The following is a 22556-nucleotide window of genomic DNA, read 5'->3' on the forward strand; positions in this document are numbered from 1 at the left end:
TGGTGGGGTGGCCAGATGTGGAGAGGTGGGAAAAGCAAAATGAAACCTCTCCCTCCACTTAGTTCAATACCTAGCACCTTGTATAAACTGTTGGCCCACACCCAAAGGCCTCCAGAGCAGAAATTATCTCACACCTGAGGAATCAGGCAACTAGACTAAGGCTCATAAGGATTTGCTTTTAGACTTCAGACCAAAAGGGGATGTTTAAACCTGAAAAACAGTACGATGCCACATAACGGCACCACTCACCCTGTTACTGACAGCCGGCTAACAGGAATATAGTAAACTTAAATAAAGCATCTTGTTGGCAAGCCCTTCAGTGCTCCTCAAGAAGGCAGAAAGTGAAAAGAGACTTAGGGGGGACTCACTGTTTCAGAATCCTCTTTTTTTCCCTTAACCCTGGCAAATGAATCTAGTTCGTACATTTCTTGTACAATTTTGCACACAGAGGAGCATGCACGTGGCTGTTTCTTTTACTGCCCACAGCATTCTGTGTGTTTTCTATATATTCTTTATTTTTCTACACAATTTGCTGCTAAAAATGTCTTTGCATTCTCATGCGATGCCATTATTTCAGTCAAGGGAAATATGAAAATAAGATCTGTGATCAATAAACAGCTGAATATGAACACAAAATAAATAAGTTAAATAAATTCAACAAAGAAAAAAATCCTAGTAGTTTTTGTAAAACTAACTTTACATATTATACATATAAATTATCAGATTTTTCCATTACACTGTTAGAACTTAGAAAAAAAATAATTAAAATATTTCTAAAGTATGGTGTTTGGGTCTACAAAATATTGTGCTGACCCATTTTTTAGATCGAGCCCTCTGTGTCAGCCCAGATGTGTTGCAACAGCAAGAATAAGTTAAGAAGGACAGACGAAATCAATCATTGCGGATGGTGTGCCTCCCTGGGCCCTGGTGGTGCTTCTCAGCACATGGAATGTATACTTTTATCTGGATGAGCATGTGAAAGATGCAGCCCTCTGTAGAGATTATGTGCACGGAACAAGCCTGCCTACGTCTCGGTTACACAAAATCAAACCAGCTACAAGCAGCTGTGTAGCTCACAAGGGAATCGACACAACCATAGGTATTAGGGTACACGGTCACAAATTCCTCAATGATGCATTGCCTTTGCTTTTCAAACACAGGTAATGTTCGACTCTGTTCAGAAGTGGAGCATTTTCTCTTTGAGTTGGCCCAAGACATCAGACTTCGTAAATTTTGTCTTGCAAGTAGCTGAATAATGAATCCAGTCCTTTGGAAGAACTCCACAGCTGTTTTAACATCTGACACTCTTTCTCATTCACATCTTCAAGTCCGGATTTCAGGAAGCTCCGCATAAGACATTTGGACTCTTCCAATACCTAAAGCCAAAACATCACTCAGTATTTTATTTTGAATCTGAAAAAATTATTATGGGTAATGGTGTGAAGAGCATTTTTACACTACTGACTCTGTTTTACAATCTAAATAACTCCTTTGGGCACAGAAATTAGATTTGATTTACAGCCATAACTCCACTTGCTGATAGTCAGCATCTTTAAGAATTAAGGACCTCTGAGATTTATGCATTAGTGCCAACATTTTTAAAAGGAATGAGGGATTCTGAAGTACCTTAGTTTATTGAAAGTCTGCACTAGAAGGAGCTGAATTCCCTCCTGTTGAAAATGTGACCCCTTGAAATGAAAACATGTGAGGCACGATACATTGGCTACCTGTTTTCTGGAAGGTGGTCTTTAGGGTTACAGAGGTTGGAAACCAAAAAGTGGATGTCCATCATCTTTATCAATTTTCCCTCATGCATCCTTATCAAAACAGAAATTAATAGGAAAAGGCCTTTACTGCAAATACCTTTTAGAGTTTATTTACTTACATTTTTATAAAAGTGAAATATTTTACAGAAGAAGGGTGTGAAGGAAAACAAGCACCCTCTGACTGTGTTCTGGAGTTAGATGATTGGCTTAGCTCATACAAGCCGTCGTAACAAACCACCTCGGGAGTTTGCAATGAAAAGCCCAATCTCAAGCCTTTAGGAATTGCTGCAAGTTCTTAAAGGCACGAACAGCAAGTCTATGGTTGCTCCCATAGTTCCCACACCCATTTTTAAATACATTGAGACTGCATCCTTTAAAATTCTTTTTGAAATATATAACACCAGTATGTATCTCACAAGGAACCCAACTAGTCAAACAAAACCCTTAATAATTCATACCTTACTGATTTTTTTGAGGGCAGAAGATTTAATGTAAACTAATACAGTGTTTATGGTAAGAGAGATGTATACTCTTCACTCAGCTTTCTTAACACCTACATGTTAAGCCCAGTTCCTACCCAGTTCAGGTTACAACACTGCTATTCCAAAGTAGGATTTCTCTTTAACTCAAGTAAATGCTTGAGTTAATTGTAAATCGTGGGCCTTGTGTATTTTTTCTGTCTGTTTGTGAACAAGCATCCACAGAGAACTTGGATGAGCTCATCATATCCATTTTTTTTGTGACTTCAGCCTGATTTGCATTTAGGATCTCAGAGAGTAAATTGAGTCTTTGACAGTTTTAACTCTCATCTTTGTCCGCAAGTTAGCACCAGGTCTTCTAACAGGTCTCCGGAGAAAACTTCATTGACAGCCGATAACAGTGAAGGAAGGAAGGATTCACAGTAAGGCCCAGAGGTTTTCCCAACTCATATAATACACATTATATCAGTAGGATCAAATAAGCTTATGCTACATTTCCAGAGAGTTTCATTCTGAATGTCTTTTGTGAGATCTAATCTGCACTTCATTTAATTAAAAATCTCCTGTGTCTCTACCTTGCCTTTTACAAGGGATCTTTTAAATGAAGCTGAGGGATGCTAAAACAGTTTCAGGCACAGGAAGTGTAGCAAGAAACGGCAACAATTTGCACTTAGTTAGTGCCGCTTTTTTGCAGCCAGTATCAATTTCTTCAGTGCATTTTTTTTTAAACAAGGATGTGCCGAGAATAGGAGTATATCTGCCTGAAGGGAAAAAAACCTTAGGAAGTAAAAAAAGGAAAGGATTTTCTTTCAACTTTTATGTACACAAAAGGAAACACTGTGACCAGACTGTGTTCAAATCCCTCTGTGTCTGGATCTCGCCTCTCCTTCACAGCAGAGGGTGGCTGGCACTATCCTACCCTTCTGGTGCGATGTGTAGGACGCTTTGCAGAATCAGGAACTATGCAGGTGCAGAAAAGAAGGCAGACTCAGCTGAAACATAGTAGGCCAGGACAATGTGAAAGGCAAATACATTTTCTTACTGGCCTCACAGAGATTTCCCAGTACTGTTGTATAGTTTCAGACTCTTCCACCTTCATGAAGGAAGCCTATGCTAAAATCCCCTTTCAAAATCTGGGGCAAGGAGGTTCCTTTCATATTGAACAACTGTAAGGATAGGGAAAATGAGAAACTCCACGAACTCACTGATCCTTATCCAGATTTTCTGTTGTTAACCTCCTTTCACAGGTATGGTTGTAGAAACTGAGGACCCATCATGAGCCTTGGGAGCACACCTTCCCCTCTGTGAAATGTAATTTAATCACAAAGGAGTTTGATTTCTTACCACTGCACTGCAGGATGCCATTTCTTTCACTCGTAGCATCACTTCTTGACTAAATGTTGTTGGCCAAAATACTTGTGACACTAGTCCTCTGCTGCAGGCTTCCTGTGCTGTCAGCTTTCTTCCACAGAACAACATTTCATTTGCCTGTGAAACCAAAAGATTACTTGTGATCTTGGGTTATAATTCCCTTAAAAAATTTTCCAGACTTGCCTGCTATTTTCAAGATTAAATTTACAAACGGTCGTCTGTATCTTTCCATACTGCAAAATACTTTAAGAGGAGTTTCGGTAGCTATTTAAGGATTGTGCAGGTGGCCAGAGCACAGCATGGGTTTCATTTAAGAGAAATGTGCTGGCACGCAGGACGGATCTGTGTTGCTGATTTTACAAGAGTAACTGTCAGTGATACAGTGATGCTGTGCCAAGAGTCATGGAACCCAGTTTGAAATACTCTGTGGGGCAAATTCTGCTTTGTTATACTGGTTATACTTTGTTATACTAAGCATCCTTACTGGAATTATTATGGCTTGTCTTTAGAGAGCAGAATCTTGCTCTGTTACTGCACAATCCTGAGACGATGCAGACGAATACTCTGCAATATTATTCTGCTAAGGCATTTCTTCCTTTTTCTACAATGATCTTGACAATCTTGGCTTTTTCAACCTGTGTTCAATCTTTCTTGTGTACAGCATGAGCAATATATTGAATTCTGAAGTCATTTTGTGATAAGAAATTGGTAAGGATTAGATGAACTTTCAGCAGATTTCATTGCTATTTATGACACTTGAAAGAAACAGTTATTTTCTGTTTTAGTTTTTAAAGAGAGAAAGAAGAGCATGAATTTAAGAAAGGTTCTTCAGCAATTTGAGGTGGAAAACCTTACCAGTGCGACACCGAGAATTTGTGGGAATGTGTATGATGAGCAGCCAGCTGGGGTGAGTCGGATTGTTGCATATGGTGTCTGAAACCATGCCTTCTCGCTTGCCCAAACGATATCACATAGTGGTAAAATAGAAGCTCCTAACCCAAGAGCAGGGCCGTTGATAGCAACCACAATTGGCTTCTTAAATTGAATAAAAGCTTTTACAAAATCCCTAAAATAAAAAAATAAAAGAAAGATCTTGAATACAGAAGTAACACTTAGATAAATACCCAAGCTTAAAGTACTTAATCTGAAAGCAAATTAGAACCACAGATGAACACAATAAATGCCATGGCCCAGTTTTATGAGGTTAGAACTGAAAGATACTTTCTAGTTTGCACATGGAAAATTTTGCTCTTATTTAGTTATTTAATTTTTCTGAGTCTCTAGCGTATTAATTAGTTTTATATATGTTATATATGAGTTGATTAACTGGAATGCACTGACTGTTGTACTTTTTGCAGAATGGTTTGACTAGGTTTAGTTTTACTTCTGGACTGGTAACTCATGAGTTTGTACACATAGCGCTTCTCAGGTTGTTCCACAATGGCTAGTGTGGATTCTGAAGATCCGGTTTGGCTAACTTGAGGAACTTATTATAGTGTGAAAGACAGGAAACTCAAAGGTGGATTGCAGAATATTTATTTTTGTCAAGAAATTCTCTTAAGATCAAAAGGTTGTCAAAGTTTGCTGCGAGTCCCATCAATGGATTGGGAGACAGTAAAGGTTTATGGCAGACCAGCGGAAAGAACAAGACCCACAAAGGGGAATCAGAGAGAGAGAGAGAAATGTTGGAACAGGGAAAGAATTAGGTGAGTGATCTCTTGGGTCTTCACTACAAATGTTTTTGGCAAAGACGTAACAAGTAGATGTCCTTGGCTGCCTACAACAGTAAATGTGAAACCATAGGAAATAATGGGGAAGTAAATGTCATCAGATTCATCTGGATGAACGAACTAGAACATGTTAAATTCTGTGCAATGAGAAGGTATTTTAAATAAGTTACCTACCAGCAACTGTGGAAAGACATCTGTTGAATAGAACAGTCTATGCACCAATTAGGAAAAACGTGAGTGTAATTGTGGGCAAATTATGGGCTCCAGCGGCTCAGTGCACAGCAGGTATATGGAGACAAACGAGATGCTCAATTACTTTAGAAAAGAGACATATATAAATCAAATTCAAAACAGGAGATTCTGTTCCTGCACTGGGTATTTATTAGGTCCAGAGTGCATCTTTGCTGACACATTTTAGGAAAGAACATTTTGTCAAATGTGCCCTTTGATGAGTTGCAGCTCTCCCAGTGAGGTCAAAAAGACCTAGACTTCTGCATCTGGGAACAGGAGGTGTGCCCTGCAGGTTAGAGTGCTGATGTGACAAAAAATGGCAAATATACTGAAGATAAGTATTTTATTGGACTGAAGTGCAAGGGCATTGGCTATATTTCAAATTAAAATGAAGAATCTGAGGTGACCCAGCATTAAATGTTCAATGAATGAGTTCTTTTTTTCAGGCTATCTAGTAAGAAGTTGATTTTTGACCATGGGAAAATAGAGACTCATGGGAATTGATGCAGCTCTGCTCACACAGTGAGTAATAAAACAGAAGATCAGAGGCAAGACAAAGAGAGTGAAATGAGGGATTTGTCTGTTCAAGACCATTTCTTTCTAGAGGATAGCAGGGTTAAGGAGAATTGTGGTTCATTTTTGTTTGCAGAAGCAATGCTGTTTCCTTATCTCATTATTTCTTCAGTTGTTTATGGTTGAGTGATGACCGTGGATCACTGCACCTGATTAATTTCAAAATTTTAAGAACCTTAGTAGTTAAGCAAGTAAGCCTTCCACGTAGGACTACAGATGGGAACACGGATATGATGAATGATAGGTAAAACCAACAAACTATGGATAAATGGTGGCAGCAGATCTGAGGACCATGTGGAGGCAGAAGAAAATGGTGTTCTGGAGAAAAGCTGGAAGCATGTGGTGATAAATGGGACTGGAAGTGAATATGGAAAAGCAATTAGGGATGTGGAGAGGAAAGGGTTAGATGATGGGGAGGAAGAACAAAGCAGAACACATTAATGGAGGGGAAGGGTTGAAGAAAATGGGAAATCTTCGTATTAGTGAGCAAGGGAGGACCCGGAGATGGGAAGAGAGTGGAACAGAACATTAAGAAGACACAATAAGCCTCTGTCATGAGGGAAGAATGAGGAGCCCAGAGGATGGTACAATGGGTGGGTATGGACCATGCCACCTATAGAATGGAGTGGAAGGATAAAATATTGGGAGCTTGCGAGGGGAACAAATGCTTGCATTTGGTCTACAGCAGCTGCAGTGTCCAGCTCTCCACTTATCTGTGTTCCCTGTTTGGTACATTATTTGTTTCAGTGAGCCGTCTTTGTACCCAGAACCTGGCATGTTTCCCTGTATCTGAACTGGAAGTTCACACATGGATTTTCTGGTCTAGAAGATCCTTGTTTCGATTCAGGGCAGTCTTTGAAAAGGACTCAGAATTGTAATCGTTGTTCCACAGTAGAGCCAGAAGCTCAAAGAGAGGAAAAAGTGTCACATGCAGAAGGCTTTTGGTTTTGCCAGAGGGTATCTGGGAAGTTGACCATCGAATACACTTTGGGATGCTCAGATAGCTCTGCATCGTTGCAGAGGTCTTGTTGCAGGTCAGGGCTCATAAGTATGTTGAAGGCTATAAAGAAGTTGAGCAAATCAAGTTGTCCTTCCTTGTTTTCTTCTGAGCACACCCAGAATTTTATGCATCAGGTCACATAACGATGCCTGACGGATGATGTGACAAGGAAGACTGATGCTGGGAATGCCTTCCAGTGAGTCTTTTCAATCGCAGGGCTCTGTAGGGCACATATGCACAGTTGCAGTGCAGTCTGTCTGTCTGCCTTCTGCCTGCTCCAGGAGTGCAATGCCAGACACGTGTCTGATGGATCTGTTTTGAGGACCTGGAGAGAAGCTACAGCGCCACACATCTGTGAGCTGCGAGGCCCAAAGGCAGTGGATGAAGACAGGGGCCAAAGGAATAAGGCATTCTTGTGAGATGAGACTTGACGGGTATTTAAACTTCAGTTTTAAGTTGTGATCAGTATCTGAGATCCATACTTTAGAAAGTGGAAACACACAGTAATCAAGATTTTAATTTTATTTTGATACAAGTTAACTCGATGTAAAGCACTGGAGGCAGAGATCCCTTAATATGTTTTGGGACATCCTAACCACTGAAAAAGCAAAGTGTACATTTTTTTCTCCGCTTATTACAGTATATTTTCCATGAGTTGAGTCCTTTGTTCAAAGAAAGCATAGAGAGTGCTAAATGGAAAATGTAGTGTATTGTTTCCAGAAGTACAATAAAAATCTATTTCCAGTGGGCTTGAAGCCGACATTCTTGACAAGGAGCAGTCCATTGTCCCAGGATTTCAAGAGTGTTCTGGGACTCCAAGGATGGAAAAACTGAGTATCATAGACTGGCTCATATGAATTTAATCACTGAATTGATAAATACACCTGTATATTAAATGTGTGTAGATAAATGTATACATGTATAACAATAGCTATCTACACAATATTTACATGAATAATATTAAATATTTATCTTCTAATGAAGTGTAAGTGTGCCTGTGTTTTCAAACAAGAAGAGTGATTTTCTTCCCTCGCATTTTTTTCAGCTCCACATTATTAAAAATCCCTCACGTTAAAAAAAATATATAAATTAGGATGTGTCCTTCAAAAGGGTTTTTCTTTTTTAAATATCACTACATGATATTCAAGCATAGCTAAGGTCTTAAAAGCAGGTCATAATTTCTTATATTTAAGAAGTAAATTTTAAATTCTTTCAAAATAATTACTTCTTTGAGAATTTCAAAAGTATTAAACTGAGAATCCAAACCGATCTGCAGTAGTTGTAACCAAGATAACTGGTGGTTAATACATGTCATGTAACAACCTCATCTTGTGTTATACTAATATATCCAAAATATAGATCTGTTGTAAAGCAAATTCTTTAATATTCCTTCATAGAATTGTTGCATAAAGTTTTAAAGCTCTCAGAAGAATAATTTTTATTTGTAGAAAGTGGGGGAAAAAAATGGGACCAAACCCTCTCCTGGTGCAGACTGGTGAAATACCATTGGCTTTAGTGGAGTAATGTCGATTTATACTGGAATATCTGCTAAATATGTATAAAGTCTACCTTGTGGATAATGGGAGTATTTGGTGATGTATTGTGCAGATTGATTTGTAGACTGCATGTCATAAACCCTGGATTTCTATTAAGGTAATGTGATATATATAAGGAAAGTCACATTTTAGTTATGAAAATAAAACTCCATTTACATATATATTAAGTAATTTAAGTTTAAGAAAAAGAGTGGAGACCCTTCTAATAAGGTTCTGAAATACAGTGGCAGATCGCTATTTCAACAGAGTATGAGTAAGCCATGGATTCCCATTTGTTCTGAAATTCATTAAAATGATGAACATTAAAACAAGTAAAATATCTGCCTTTCAGGAACCACTTTAGAACATGAAGCAACAGCTAATTTGGAAAAACAACAACAAAGTTGTATTTGAATTTGGAGGAATGATTTGAAATATTAAATACAGAGAAATGGAATAAAATAAATCCCTGTGGATATTAGCACTGGAAAAAATGTGCTTTCTTTTCTAATAAGGAAAGGTCCAAGGTTCTTCTTAGTGAACAAATTTGTGGGACTATAATTAGAATGCAATCAACACTTAAATATACAACATTTTTGGACCTGATAAATATCTTTATAATCACACACTGCATTTCATAATTTAGAGATCATAGGTAAGCTTGGGTCACCTTATAGCTTCTGCAATCCTAGTGCTTTCCTTTCTTCTGTCATTGGATAACCTGCCAATTAAATATGAGTAATCTAGGCCACTACAGAATACACTTCCCACTGCGCTGAGAAGTAAGAGTTTACTGTCATCAGCTGATGCATTGCACAATGCTCTCCGAACTTCCTTCATGATCTGTGGATAAAGAAAAGTAAACAATTCGACATGCATGCCGTTGCAATATCATTTCCCTAGTTTTACAAACCTTAGTGATTTTGAGAGACTTACATTTTGGGCACTATTAATACTTACATCAATTATATATATTAATATAATTTTAATATACTTAGAATGATAACACTGAGAGTTTACAGAATATTTTATATTTGGGAGTGCTTTGTAGATGCTTACTAATTCAAAGAGGTTTTAGGACTTGGCTGCTCTTTGCTTTTTCTATGGGAAATTCTAGCTAGCTTATGCTATTTGACTGCAATTGAATAATTTCAAATAACACTTTTTTATTTTCATCGTGTATATTCAGTGTCCATCACTGTACCCTCAGTAACACTGTTATCACAACAATAGCCTATTAACCTCAACAGCTTGTCAGCAAAATCTAGAAACCCCAGTTTTCAGTTCTTCAACTGCTTTGGTTCATATGACTTGAACCAGAGCAAGGCAGAACAAGAGGACATCATATACATCAACATGACAAATATATTACTCATTTTTCTGTGGTCAGTGATATTGTTACTCTACAGAAGTTAGAGAAAAAAGCCACTTGACAGAGAGACATTTTTACACTCAGATTTACAACTGGATCAAGTGATTAAATGCACCATAAATCAAACCTAATCAAAATCTGGATAAATTGAGCTGCTGTTATTGTCAGAAAACGGCCTTTCATCTGAGCAGAATTGTTTTTCCTAATGATTTTATAAGGAAATATTATTTCATAAACTTCTGATGGGTAACTTCTTGTTTGGTCACAATTCAGCACAGTTTGTAAGCTGTAATTGATTTCAGGCATTTCAGATTCCCCTCTTTAGTGATTTGCTCCTACTGAAGTAGGGCTGTGATTTCATCTGGTGTGACCCTTCCGATGCTTAAACATACTGATGTGCCCAAGTACTTCTTATACAGGGTCCTGTTGAGTCAAGTTTTTCTCTTCTGCATCGAAAGATTTCCTGTTAGTGTAAATTTAGGTAAAAGATAGCAGAATGTGGTCAAGGGATTAAATATGGTTTCCACGTGAGAGAAAAACAAGATTTTTAGCTCATGATTATTTTTGTTCGCTATTTTCTGTTTCCAAAAATTCTTTAGATCTCTGAAGTGCCTTATTTAAGAAATGTCCCTAAACACAGAAGTTTTGTTTATACCATTCTAGGTAGCCTTCTATTAGAAATCCTGTGGTTTATGAGACCAAGCTTGAAGTTTCATATTCAAAGCGCGCAGCGTGATGCTGCCTGCCTGCTTTCCATACCTTTGCATAAAAATGATTGTCACTGGCTGCTGAGACCAGGACATGAGAAAGCAGGTGGGGAACTTCTAGATGCTTCACTTCAGAATGCCTGTAATAACCCAGTATGTGACAGTGGGTGGAAATGAAGTAATTAAAAGCAGCAGAATTCAGAAGTGTATTTGAAATTCTTGTGCAGGTACAAAAATGTCTTCAGTGATTTTACAAGTCCTGTTTATTCTCAGAGTCTCAGAGGCTGTCTCAGCCCTCAGTTGGTAAAAACAGAGTAAAACTGCACATTTTGTAAAGGGAAACAAAAGAAAAAAAATCCTAAAACCTCTGTTCAAAGTTAAAAAAGAAACTTTATAAGGTGGTAAATGTTAGAATAAAAAAAGATACATATTTTTATTTTCCTAGTTCCATGTGAATGCCAGATTGTCCTCTTAGTTTATTTTAAATGTTCTCAAAATCTGCTCTTTCTTGGGGAGGATGTATAAATAATATCAGAGAATAAAAGTCAACCATTTTTATACACAATGAGGAGCGTTGCTTTAAACATGATGCCAGGATAGGATCCTCCATTCAGCAAGGTTCTTTACCGTTCCCCTTCCTGCAGTGATATTTGCACAGGTACCGTTTCTTTGATGTGACCACTGCTTTCCTTCAAACCCATCATTACCCTAACAAACCCACCTCTTTTTTATCTTACCCCTCATGGCTAAAGCCATCTAAAAGTGCAAAAAACTTTTGAGCAGAGGTTATACTACTTGTAGGAAACAAAAAATTGTGCTACCACTACCATTTTTTCAATGTTTTGGAGAGGGTAATATTAAGAGCCCATTATTAGGAATTGATTTGTCAGATATGGTTGAAAATGGGGAGGCTTTGACAGTATTCTGGATGATATTTTTGAACAGGAGTGGAAATCTAGTTCCACTGCTCCACTAGTTTCTAGCAAAAGAAAACAGTATCAGAAACCAGGAAACCATAATGTATCAGTGTTTTCAGGCTCGAAAGTATTTTTTATGTTTTATTTTTAATATCTGTAAGTTTGTCATTAACTTTATCATCAAAAGGCTCATTGGAATACACCGCTGCCAGGAAAGTCAATTCTCACTCCCTTGTTCTATGCCATGATTCCTTTGCTGGTGCCCCCCAACATTCTGCTGGTCACCTTGTCACTCAGGGTAGTTACAGCCAACCTGCTGCCCAGCGTCGCTGCCGGAGGCCTTGGCATCACAGCTTTCCTCATTGATTATCTCGGTATGGGGATTTCTCTGCAGATTTATAAGATTATAGAAAAGCTACTAACAAAAAAATAAAGACAAAAAAGATGGTTTGTCTGTAGGGTTGCAGAACTGTGTATTAAACTGCAGTACTGTAAATATAATTTTAGTCCAGAACTGCTGTCTGGTTTTAAGCACAAATTTCCATTTAACGCTATAGTGGATTCAGCTTGCAAATATAGAGAAACTATGTGTCTTTAGTTACATTTCTTTGTTTATTCCATATTATTTTTCTCTCTTCCATAGTCCTTAAGTATTCCCTCATTTTGGTATAAATGTGGCATTTGTTCAATTAAATTTTACTTTCTTTAGTGGACCTGATCTAATATTACTATTTGCAGGACTCCATAGCAGTATTCTCCAGTTCCATGCTTTTGTTTTAATTAGCTTTTTTATGGTCTTTTAGTTAATTTTCAGTTGTGGGGGCACTATTTCTATTCAAATACATTTGACTAAAATTTCTGAGGAAGTATTTGCAAAAAAAAATCCAAAGTATGGGCCAGTTATTTAGCTTATGATAATTTACAGGATTATAAATCTAGATCAGGCCTAATGCTTCACTTACTGTTTTATGGAAATCCAAATATATGGTAAAATTATCACTTTCCCAAAAGTTGCTAATTTTTTTAATCCTGTCAAGAAAATCAGCTGGTTAGTTCTTTAACAGGACACCTTCTATTGCAAAATAAACATAAAATGTTTTAAAACTTCATTAAATTTCTAAGAGCTTATTTTAATGCCTTTCACTGGATGTAGGAAATTTTAAAAGGCATTTGGTGCCCTTTGCTTTCAATATTGCTTACATTCTGGGGAAATCAGAGCTGGGAATTTATCACTGTAGTTACACAAAGTATTTTGAACAGAAGTCTCTTGTTCATATAAATAGAAATACTAGTTTAAAAGGTTAACAACTTCTGAATCTCTAAAGATTGGCTGTTGATATTCTTAAAGGTAAACATTCTTTAAATATTATAGTAAAAAAAAAATTTAAAGCCATTTAGTTGTTCTTAGAACATATTCCACACTTGTACCTTTTTACATAAATACACTTTTTGTTACTTACTCTTTGTGCAAAAAGATGCTGAGTCCTTTCTGTTTGATAAATAAAAGACTTAAGAACTTACAAGGCTGAAATACTGGCCAAACCCCACAGTTTGTCTTTGTATGAGAGCAAAAGTACAGATAACAGTAAACTTGTACCTGCCCCTATTTATTTATTTCTTTATTATTTAAAGTTTGGAAAAGTAAAGAAAAGTGAAGGCAAACCAGTGCTCCAAAATGCACCTGGTAGAACTTCAAACCCAGTAATTCTCATGGCTAGAAATTTGAAACCGGATTCTTTTGCAGAAGAGCACTTGAGGCAGTTCTATCAGTCTTCAATGGAAACATTAGCTGTTTAGGGTATGTTTTGCTTTTAATTCAGGGGAATATTAATTCCTAGCTCTATTAATAGCGTAAAGTAAAAACAGTGGATGGATCCATTTAATCTTAAGTTTGATCAGAATTTGGATCATTGAAATGCGCTGAGTTAAAACAGCAACATCATAATTGGAGAAAGAACTTGAGAAGCAGTGGAAGACCCATGAGAGAAAATGCCCTCATGGAATTCATAAAGATGAAATATTTTACATATCTGTTTTAAAAATGAATTTTAAAACTAACAAGCCTAAGCCCCTGAAATAAAAACAAGCAATGCTGTCCCATGACATTGGCTTGGAAGTTTTACAAGGTCTTGTAAAACATAAAAAAGAATTTCTATAGTGCCCTGAACATTTTGGAGAAAAAACTCAATTACTACAGTGGCACTGAGCCAACTTCAATCAGTGCAAATGCTGCTGGAAGGAGCATCGGCACATTTCATGCTAAAATCACCTGCACAAACCCACAGGTGTGATGTGGTTACCAAAAACATAGGATGAGGATTCAGACAGACTTCTCTGAGCTTTTCTTTTTCTTTTATTTTTTTTATAAATAAGTTCTTTGTTATTTTAATTAAATTGGCATAAGTAGCAGAGGCCAATGGTTGAACAAAACTTATTAAATTTCATCTGAAGATGAAGATAAAGCACAAAGGGAAGCGGGGTTGTTTAGGGGTGAGAGTGATTTTGTATGAGCTTTATTTTATAATGATTGTGGGCAGTGCACACCTTTTCTCTTTTTCCTAACATAGATGGCTGGGAATAACCAGACCACTATTTGAACCACACCAAGTAGACCTGCTCTGAGTAAATTAATCATTTACTATTTGGCAAACATAATTTACTGAATGTCTAATAAAGCCTGAACGTAATGTTTCTTTTGACAAAATGAAACACACTTTTAAAATTTGGTAGGAATTTTGTGTTTGTACTTTTTATTCACTGGCGATAAAAGGTGTCAAAATTGAAAATGTTGTAAATGTCCCTAAAATATTCTTGTCAGTTTGTCTCAGCTATGGCTATGGGTGACAAACTATAGGGACAAGGCATTCAACATCTTCCTCCTTGCAGTTCCTTGGCTTTTTGCTGCAATTGCCAGGAAGGGTGTGGAATTGCCAATATTGGAGGTGCTGGATTTTGTGGTGTGAACGAACATGGGCTGCAGCCTGGACTGAGGCCAGAGAAGTCTTTTCATGTTTGCCAGCAAAGCAGCCTTCAGAGAGCAAGAGCGTTCAATTGCTCTCAGCCTGGATGAGTTTTAAACAGACAATCTCAATGTGGAGAACTCATTACCTTGATTAATTCCTGACTATCCAGATCCTGGTCAGTAATGCAGTTTTCTAAAATGTATTTCCTGGTTTTCAAGTGAGCTTCAATAAAGGTTCTAGAAATAGTCTATGCCGGTGATGCAAGAGGAGGACTATTATATGCTTATCATCTATTTTTCCACAGAGGTGGGTTCCCAGCATATTGAACATTTTGGAGAATGAAAGGGATTGGTTTGGGAGACCTGGAGAGCCCCAATTAACGCACTGGCTCGAGCATTTGAACACTGCTGATGCAGAATAGCCCAGCCAGCAACGTAAAGGTATGTCTGTTCATCCTGAACATAGTAAATCCTTTATTTCATACTTTTTCAGGCCCTTGACCTCTGTGTTTAAATGACCTGCAGTGTCAATTAGTGGTAATTAATATATGGATGGAATGATGGATTTGATGCAATCTAATGCATTGTAAGGAATTAGTATTAGAAGCAGGCGTTTGGTGTTCCGTGTTAATTATCAAGATAGTCCTTTTAAATATCATATAGTTTAAAAACTAAGAGCGATAAATGTATGTTCCTACAGTTTTAACTATTTAGTATCATTCTGTGTATTAATGTCCATATGCAGGTGTGCATTTGGGAAGGGGAGTCAAATTTAGGGCCCATCATAGCTGCCAGTGGTTTTATCTGAAGTAATTAATTTCAAAGTCATTCAGTTTCTTATTGAATAAAAATAATTCATCAAAGCTACAATCTACTTTTCCCTCAAATGGTGCTCAAACTGGTATTTTATATGCTCTTATCTTGAAGTTACTGTACAAGACAGACCTGCGCTGGCGTGTCTGGAGGGCATAGAAGGTAGAGATCTGCGGGCAGCTCGTGGAGGAGCTCTGCCTGCAGAACTCTCGGGCAGACCAGACTGGTGCTGGGAAGCACCTCCTGTTGTTTCCTCTCTGATCTGTGGTGAACCCTTTCCATCGGGCCATTAATGCCCACGTGGAGCAGGGCTCAAGCATGTTCTTGGCTCTCCAGGAGGAGCATCCTGATGGAGTCATTTATTGACACCCTTTTTGTTCTGACATGGCAAAGGTGTACCAGGGCATCGCCGCCCACTGTGCTGGGATCACAGGGAATGTGAGGAAAAGCTTCTCAGCCCTTCCAGTCACCAACATATGTACTGCAGTAGTACAAGTTACAGGGCCAAGTCTGACTCTAAGTGTATAATAATAATCACCACTCAGTATATCATGACTTTATGCATTTCAGCTGAGTCTAGAGCCCCTAATTAGTTAAGATTTCACAAATAAGGACTCATAAAGTGATTTACAGAAAAAGCAATTAGGGATCAAGGTATACTTTCAGAATTACTGTCTCAGGTTATAGTCTGAAATTCCTCCGTATGCAACACCTGGAGCGCTATTTAAATTAATAAAATGAAAGAGACCAGATTTCTCTAAGGACAGTAACTATGAGTAATTTCAACATGTGAACAACTGCTTCATACATCTCCATGTTGGAAATACTGTTTCTGCCATTCCTTTCTTTACTTCTAATTTTTGGTTTCAGACATGTAAATTAAAAATTAATTTCCATTGTGTTCTTTTTGATAGGAATACCAAGTGTGGAAAAGTTAGATATATCTGAATTCTATATTTCTTTTTTAAGATAATCTATTAGGATAAAAATTCATGATCCAATTCAAGTGCAGTGTTTCCAAGATCACGCACACATTACGATGGCCTTCTTTGGCTTTTATGCTACATGCTTACCTCTGGGGTCAGTGCATTGTTATCTGAAGTCTGACTCGACAGCAAAATATGTGTGAAACCATCTTCTTTCCGGACTACAATGTCCCTGAACCGGCAGTTACTTTCGTTCTGACGTACGCTGTATCTCAGTCTCTTATCGAAGACATAATCTTTCTCCCCATCTAGTTTCCTTTTCACAGTGCTGTGTAGATTCAAGCTTCCATTGGCCAGAGAAGAACCTTTCAGATGGAAAGAATCAAAGCAAAATTATGTCTATACCTTCAAAGGCATGGAGTGATAATTTCTACTTGCTTAAACCTAGCTCAGTATTTACAGTAGCCTCTACGTGATAAATCTGGTAAATCAAAAATCTGCCTGGCTAGTCAAATGTGGTCTCAAGCCTTTCTTATTATTCTGTATTCCAGCATTCAGTATTTTTGTTCTCTGATCAGACAACCTCTAGATCCAAGAATTATATAGGACGTAGGACTGGTGCTCTTAATGGGATTCGGTTCTGCTTTGAAGATGAAACCAATTGTATCATATCTTTCATATGAATTTGGGCTGATCCTTGAATTCATAGGAAAATTCTAATTCATCTTTGGAAGAACTTGACACGACAGGTTTAGTCCAAATCCCACCTTTCAGAGTTATGTTGTCTTCCTTCTATGGTGACCAAAAAGTCATTATCAGTTTCAAACGACAACCTGAACAGACAGTTGTTGCACATCGACATGTGACAGTAAGTTAAGGGAGGTCTTACTAAGCTGACACAACCACTGTTCTCTTCCACATATCCTTGTGGCTGGCATTAGGTGCACAGTCAGCCAGCCTCTGTGCTCTTATCCCAAGCTGCTGCTCATTACATTTTACAGTAACAATAATTACTGACTTTTGGCTAACAGACATGATATTAAATTGGACTTTGTAGATAGAAAATATTAATGCTGATGACATTTTGGAGGGTATCCAGCAGTAGGGGGAAAAGGGAACTGTGACAAGAAAGATACAGCTCCTCCTTAAAAACAAATGAGAGTAATAGTACGTCAATTTTAAAAGGCAGTTTATTCTGACTTCCACTGTGTATGAACTGTAAACTATTACTTTGTTGATGTTTCCAGTTCCTCTGTAATAGGCAATATATTATGATTGATAACAATGCTGAATTGGAATGTTGAAAATAACTTTACAAGCTTTTTACGCAATACTCTTTTTTTAACTATGGATGTTTTACACTATTGCCACTAAAAGTACAGCAGAGACAGGTTGTTGAGGAACACAGATTAAAGTCACTCTGTTCATTGAAATAGTTTCCAAATCTGTTTTTTGTTTAAATATACATGAGCCCACAATATGTCATATTTAAGAAAGGCCAAGAAAGAGCTGAATGAAAACACTTTTGTTTGTTCCGTTCTTTACTCCTGCCAAAGCTGACCTGTTCCAGCTTCTGGTGTCAAATAGCCAGGAATTTTTAAAGGGCAGATGACATGAATATTAGAACATAGATTTAAATTTTGTAGTTTAAATGACCACTGTCCTATTAAAAATACTCTGTTGGAACAGAACTGAGTGGTGAATTCACAACAGACTACACTCAGGACCAAAGTCATCCTCATTTTGGATTAGCTGTGTTTCAACTTGACGTTTATGGAGGTACCTAAACTGTCTGAGACCTCTCAGTTGGCAATGGCCTATGGAACTGTTCACAGCCTGTGAAATGCCTGTATATACACCACAGTTACAATATCTGATGTTAAAAATATATAGAGTGTGTAATAGTATTTAACTGGTGCATCATTTGGCCTCACCATGTAATGTGTGCATGTGTGTACAAATATATCTATACACAGAAATGCACATTTGTAAAACAGTCTGCTATTTCAGTCAATCATAAAACCTTTTCATTAAGAGATACCATCTAAAGCATTGCCTATATTATACCGAATAGGGGATTCAACTGGTGCAATGCAAACATGGACAAATTACCCTAGATCATCAGTTTGGAAAAAAAAGCATTTGAAGCTAGCAGAATTTGAAATTTGTTTTCTTGACAAGAATTATCTACTATTGTAGAAACCACCATGTGCTTGAATTTTAAAAATTATGAATAATTTCTTATGACACAATTCTACTTTTTCATAAGGCTTTGCTACTGCATATATTTTGACATGTATTCTTACAAACAAAATCAACTTATGAAATTATTAATAGAAAAGTAATAGCATTGGGAATAACATACTGAAACAAATTAATTATTTGACTTAGGCAGACTTTTAAATATTGCATTTTTATCTATTCAATCTTTACTATGCTGCTTGACCCAGCAATAAACTAGCAAGATGTGAAAACTTAAAACTCTCAAAAAAGTGTAAAGAACTTATAAAATCAGAGGCACAAATGACCACTGAATGGAAGATGTGTCAGACCAACTGTACCGATTATCTACCTGGTGTTGAAGATTACACCACATCTATTTTAAATACAAAAAGTAAGAGAATGGTAGATTATCTCACACAGATAATCCAGATCAGCAAAAAGCCTCATGGTAATAATTTTATTTTAATTTTTGTTGTATTCTTCTTTGAGTAATGTATTGTTTGTAAATGAAATAGATGTGGTAAGAAACTATAGATCTTATAAAAATATTTTAACTGTCTGCATACCAGCTGAAGGAAATTTAACCAGAGGAAAGAAAGACCTAAATTAAATAGGAGAGAAACATAAATGGAAAAGTGGAAATTCCACGAGTGGATGATTAACAGAGCAACATATAGTGAGTAAATTGTTTCAGTACATCCCTGTGATCTTGATTAAATCTGGTAAACTGGAGAAAATGATCAGCAAAATCCAAAGTCAACACTCAAGTTGTACCAGGCCAATTTAGCACATCTGTGGATGGATGTGATGAAGTTATGGAAGGTTTGCTCTGGAGCCACTAACGCATCTGGATTGTCCCTGCATGAGGGGTAACAGCACCTGCTTAATGCACACGATGGTAACGGTACCTTAGTATGTCACGATGAAAAATGACTGTGACATAGGAAAAAAAAAGAGGCATTCTCAAAGCGATCTATACTGCATGTGAAACAAATTAAGGATGTCACAAATTAACTAGGGAAACTTTAGGTACCTCTAAATGTGGTTTACTGGTTTGTAGTGAGTATTTGATGTTCAGTCTAAGTACAAAAAGAAAATAGAAGAGGAGAAAACATTCCTTCCTTTAGGGGCAGTTTAATCTAATTATTACCTTGTTTTTAATTAGCAGTAGAACTTGTGGAATACCTAAAAACACACTGATGTTTAGAAGAAGTTTCAATATTTTTTAAGGGAACTTCTGATATTCCCAGACCTCTGGTGCATCTAGTAATCCTTCTCCAAGAATGGCCGTAAAGGATGCTATTTAAGGAGAAAACACAAGCTTGGCCACTTCCTGCAGTCCTTTCCCCAGTACCAACCCTAAATGTTGTACAGCACTATGAGAAGATTCATCCTTCCTGTTTCCTTCAGTATTTGCTCATGGACCTTTTCATGGATTTCTCTAATCCCCTTTTGAGCCTGTTGATGCTGTCTGTCTCCACAGCCTCCTGTGGTATGGGTTTGAGAAGTTGTGTAGCCACTACACAGAGAAAAAATGTCTTTCATCTGTGCTTTTATCTGATGTTCTACCAGTTTTGGTGAGGGGTGCCTAGTTCTGCTATTGAGGAATTTAGTGAACAACAGTTCTGCGTTTACTTTAGCTGAGGCCTTGATGATTTTATAAACTTTGATCATATTCACCCTCAGCCTCCCCCTCTCCTAACTGACGCCTCTTTTATTCTTGTAATCCTCTTCATCATTTTAGTTGCCTGTCCCTGTATCTTCTCTAATACTCCACTACTGTCAAAAGGAACAACAACATGTAACGATGTTACTGCCGCTGCTGTTGGTACTAGGAAGTGCCTAAAGACTCCAGATTGAGTCTGAGACGGGGGCTCCATTCTAGTAGGCATTGCAGACACATTAGAAATTAAGAGTCTAAAAAGTGGAGGCAGACATAGAGAGAAAAGATCGCAATGAGCCTCAGACCACTCCATGCTTTAGAGGACTCGGATCTCCTATCTCCTTCCACTGCTTCTATCTGCTAGAAGAGGACACCTCAAGCTACTGTTATTTTCAGACACATTTTTTCTTAGCATTTCTTCACACCCAGTTTAATGGAGCAGTCTCTGTGCCGCCACGCTATGCAGTGATCCTTGCACTGGAACCAGTGTGCGGGTAGGGAGCCATACTGTGAACGGACCTGATGAGCTGTTCTGGCTGGAAACTCACCCCGCAAAACCGTGGTTAATTTTCAAATGGATCAGGCTCACCCCGTAGCCTCAAAAGTACTAAAACTGGTGCAGGGGAAGGGATGGGAAGAATGATCAGGATATCATGGGAAGGAAGGCTGGGCTGTTCCTTTTGTTAGCAGCGTGCATTTATACTGGATGAAAAGGGTAATGGAGGTAGGGCTTTGATTTTTCTAGGTGAAATAAACCATGCTCCCTTTATTCTCCCTGGTAAAACAGCTTGGCATTCCTCAGCCTTCCCATAGCCTTTCTCTGTTTCCTTTCTGTCTTTCTTGTGGGTAACGGTTAATACTGTACATACTTAAAAGCAGTGTTCTGTTGATAGTTTACTAATAATTTCAGACTTCTCCAGTTAAGAGAGCATCTGTAAGATATCTAAAAGTAATGAGTTTTTATCCAAACTGAGAAAGCAAGCATATTTGGTTGTCTTTTACTGCCAGTATTGCTCCAGAATAAATAAAACAGAACAAGCTAAAAAAACAAAAGGAAGCAGTGACTAAGTTCATAGAGAGTATTTAAATTAAGGGCACCACGAGACTACAAAGATTTTCGTAATGGAGAAAAACAGTGGTTAGTGATACATGACAAGCAAAAATTCTTCAGCAGATGGTACAGAAATAGAGCAATGTAGAAAAAGGAAAGAGAAAATTAAAAGGGGATGGTTTTTGATGCTGTCAAGAAACTTGACAAAACAATCACTCTAAATTACAATATCTGGAGAGAAACAGAAATGTGGTAACAGAAGACAACAAATATCATCAGAAAGAATAGTACTGTTAGCTCCTGGGAGCATCAGTGGATGTTCTCCCACAGAGTTTTTCAACATTTTTCAATTTGCAGACCCTTAAAGAACTGTCAATAAATATGACTCTACTCTCCTTATGACAGGATGTGTAAAAGGTAGAAGAGAGGTTTTGGTAAGAAAGGTCTGTGTCAACATCAGCAAGGTTCCAGGCCTCCACTAGGGTGCATATATGATTTTGTGCATACATCTGTAGATATACAGTCATCTTTCTGGGGTAAATAGCTTACTGGTGAGAGTTCTATCTATAGGTTGAGCAGGAAACACTTGTACCCAAGTACACAACTTTGTAGACAAAACCAAACACAGGCCGGTGGAAGTCCATTCAAGGAGTCATCAAAAACTATTTTTCAAATAGCTATTATTTCTTTGAACAGAACTGGCATACCACAGACAAACAAAATAGATATTTTTTGACTAGTTATAGTTTATAAATTACTAATTATATTGTGTGGTTCGATACACTGGTAGTTAAACATTATCATGATATGGAAGAATACTGGTTCAAGTTGATGGGTTTTGGAGGCCTTCAACCATAGGCCAACACTGGTAGCAGAGCTGGGTTTTCAAATTGTGGGGAATGTTTGAGTTTTCCAAGTCTAGGCTTCATCTCAAGACCAACTTAAAATTTCTATATACATTTTCTGTGCACTCTTACACTTAGCTGTGAAATGAGCCTGACATTCATCTGGGCTCCATAGAGGCAATCTCAAAGCTGACACAAATCTCTGCTTCATCGTATTCTGCCCGGGAACCACAGCTTCTGGGAGCCAAACCCAGGTCCTCCAGGCTCCCTCTTTGTTCTCCATACAGTGCCTGGGAGCCCTGCGAGCGCTGATGGGGCATGTCAGGCTTTTGACTTCCAGACTCTGTGGCAGACTGCCTGAAACCTCTGGCATAGCTGGCTGCCTCCGAACG

General features: G+C 37.8%; 1 protein-coding gene across 1 annotated transcript in view; it reads right to left on the minus strand.

Annotated features, from left to right (window-relative positions):
• Positions 1-1217: 1217 nt before the first annotated feature.
• Positions 1218-22556, minus strand: part of CDYL2 (chromodomain Y like 2) — a 57890-nt gene continuing 36551 nt past the window's right edge. Inside the window, exons 3-7 of the mRNA XM_074158033.1 lie at positions 16530-16747; positions 9356-9528; positions 4472-4682; positions 3590-3733; positions 1218-1376 (exon numbers count right to left, since the gene is read on the minus strand). Of these exons, the coding sequence (XP_074014134.1) occupies positions 1218-1376; positions 3590-3733; positions 4472-4682; positions 9356-9528; positions 16530-16747 (905 nt within the window). The remainder of the gene's footprint in view (positions 1377-3589; positions 3734-4471; positions 4683-9355; positions 9529-16529; positions 16748-22556) is intronic.

This window comes from Numenius arquata, chromosome 13, assembly GCF_964106895.1.
Source record: "Numenius arquata chromosome 13, bNumArq3.hap1.1, whole genome shotgun sequence".
Lineage (NCBI taxonomy): Eukaryota > Metazoa > Chordata > Aves > Charadriiformes > Scolopacidae > Numenius > Numenius arquata.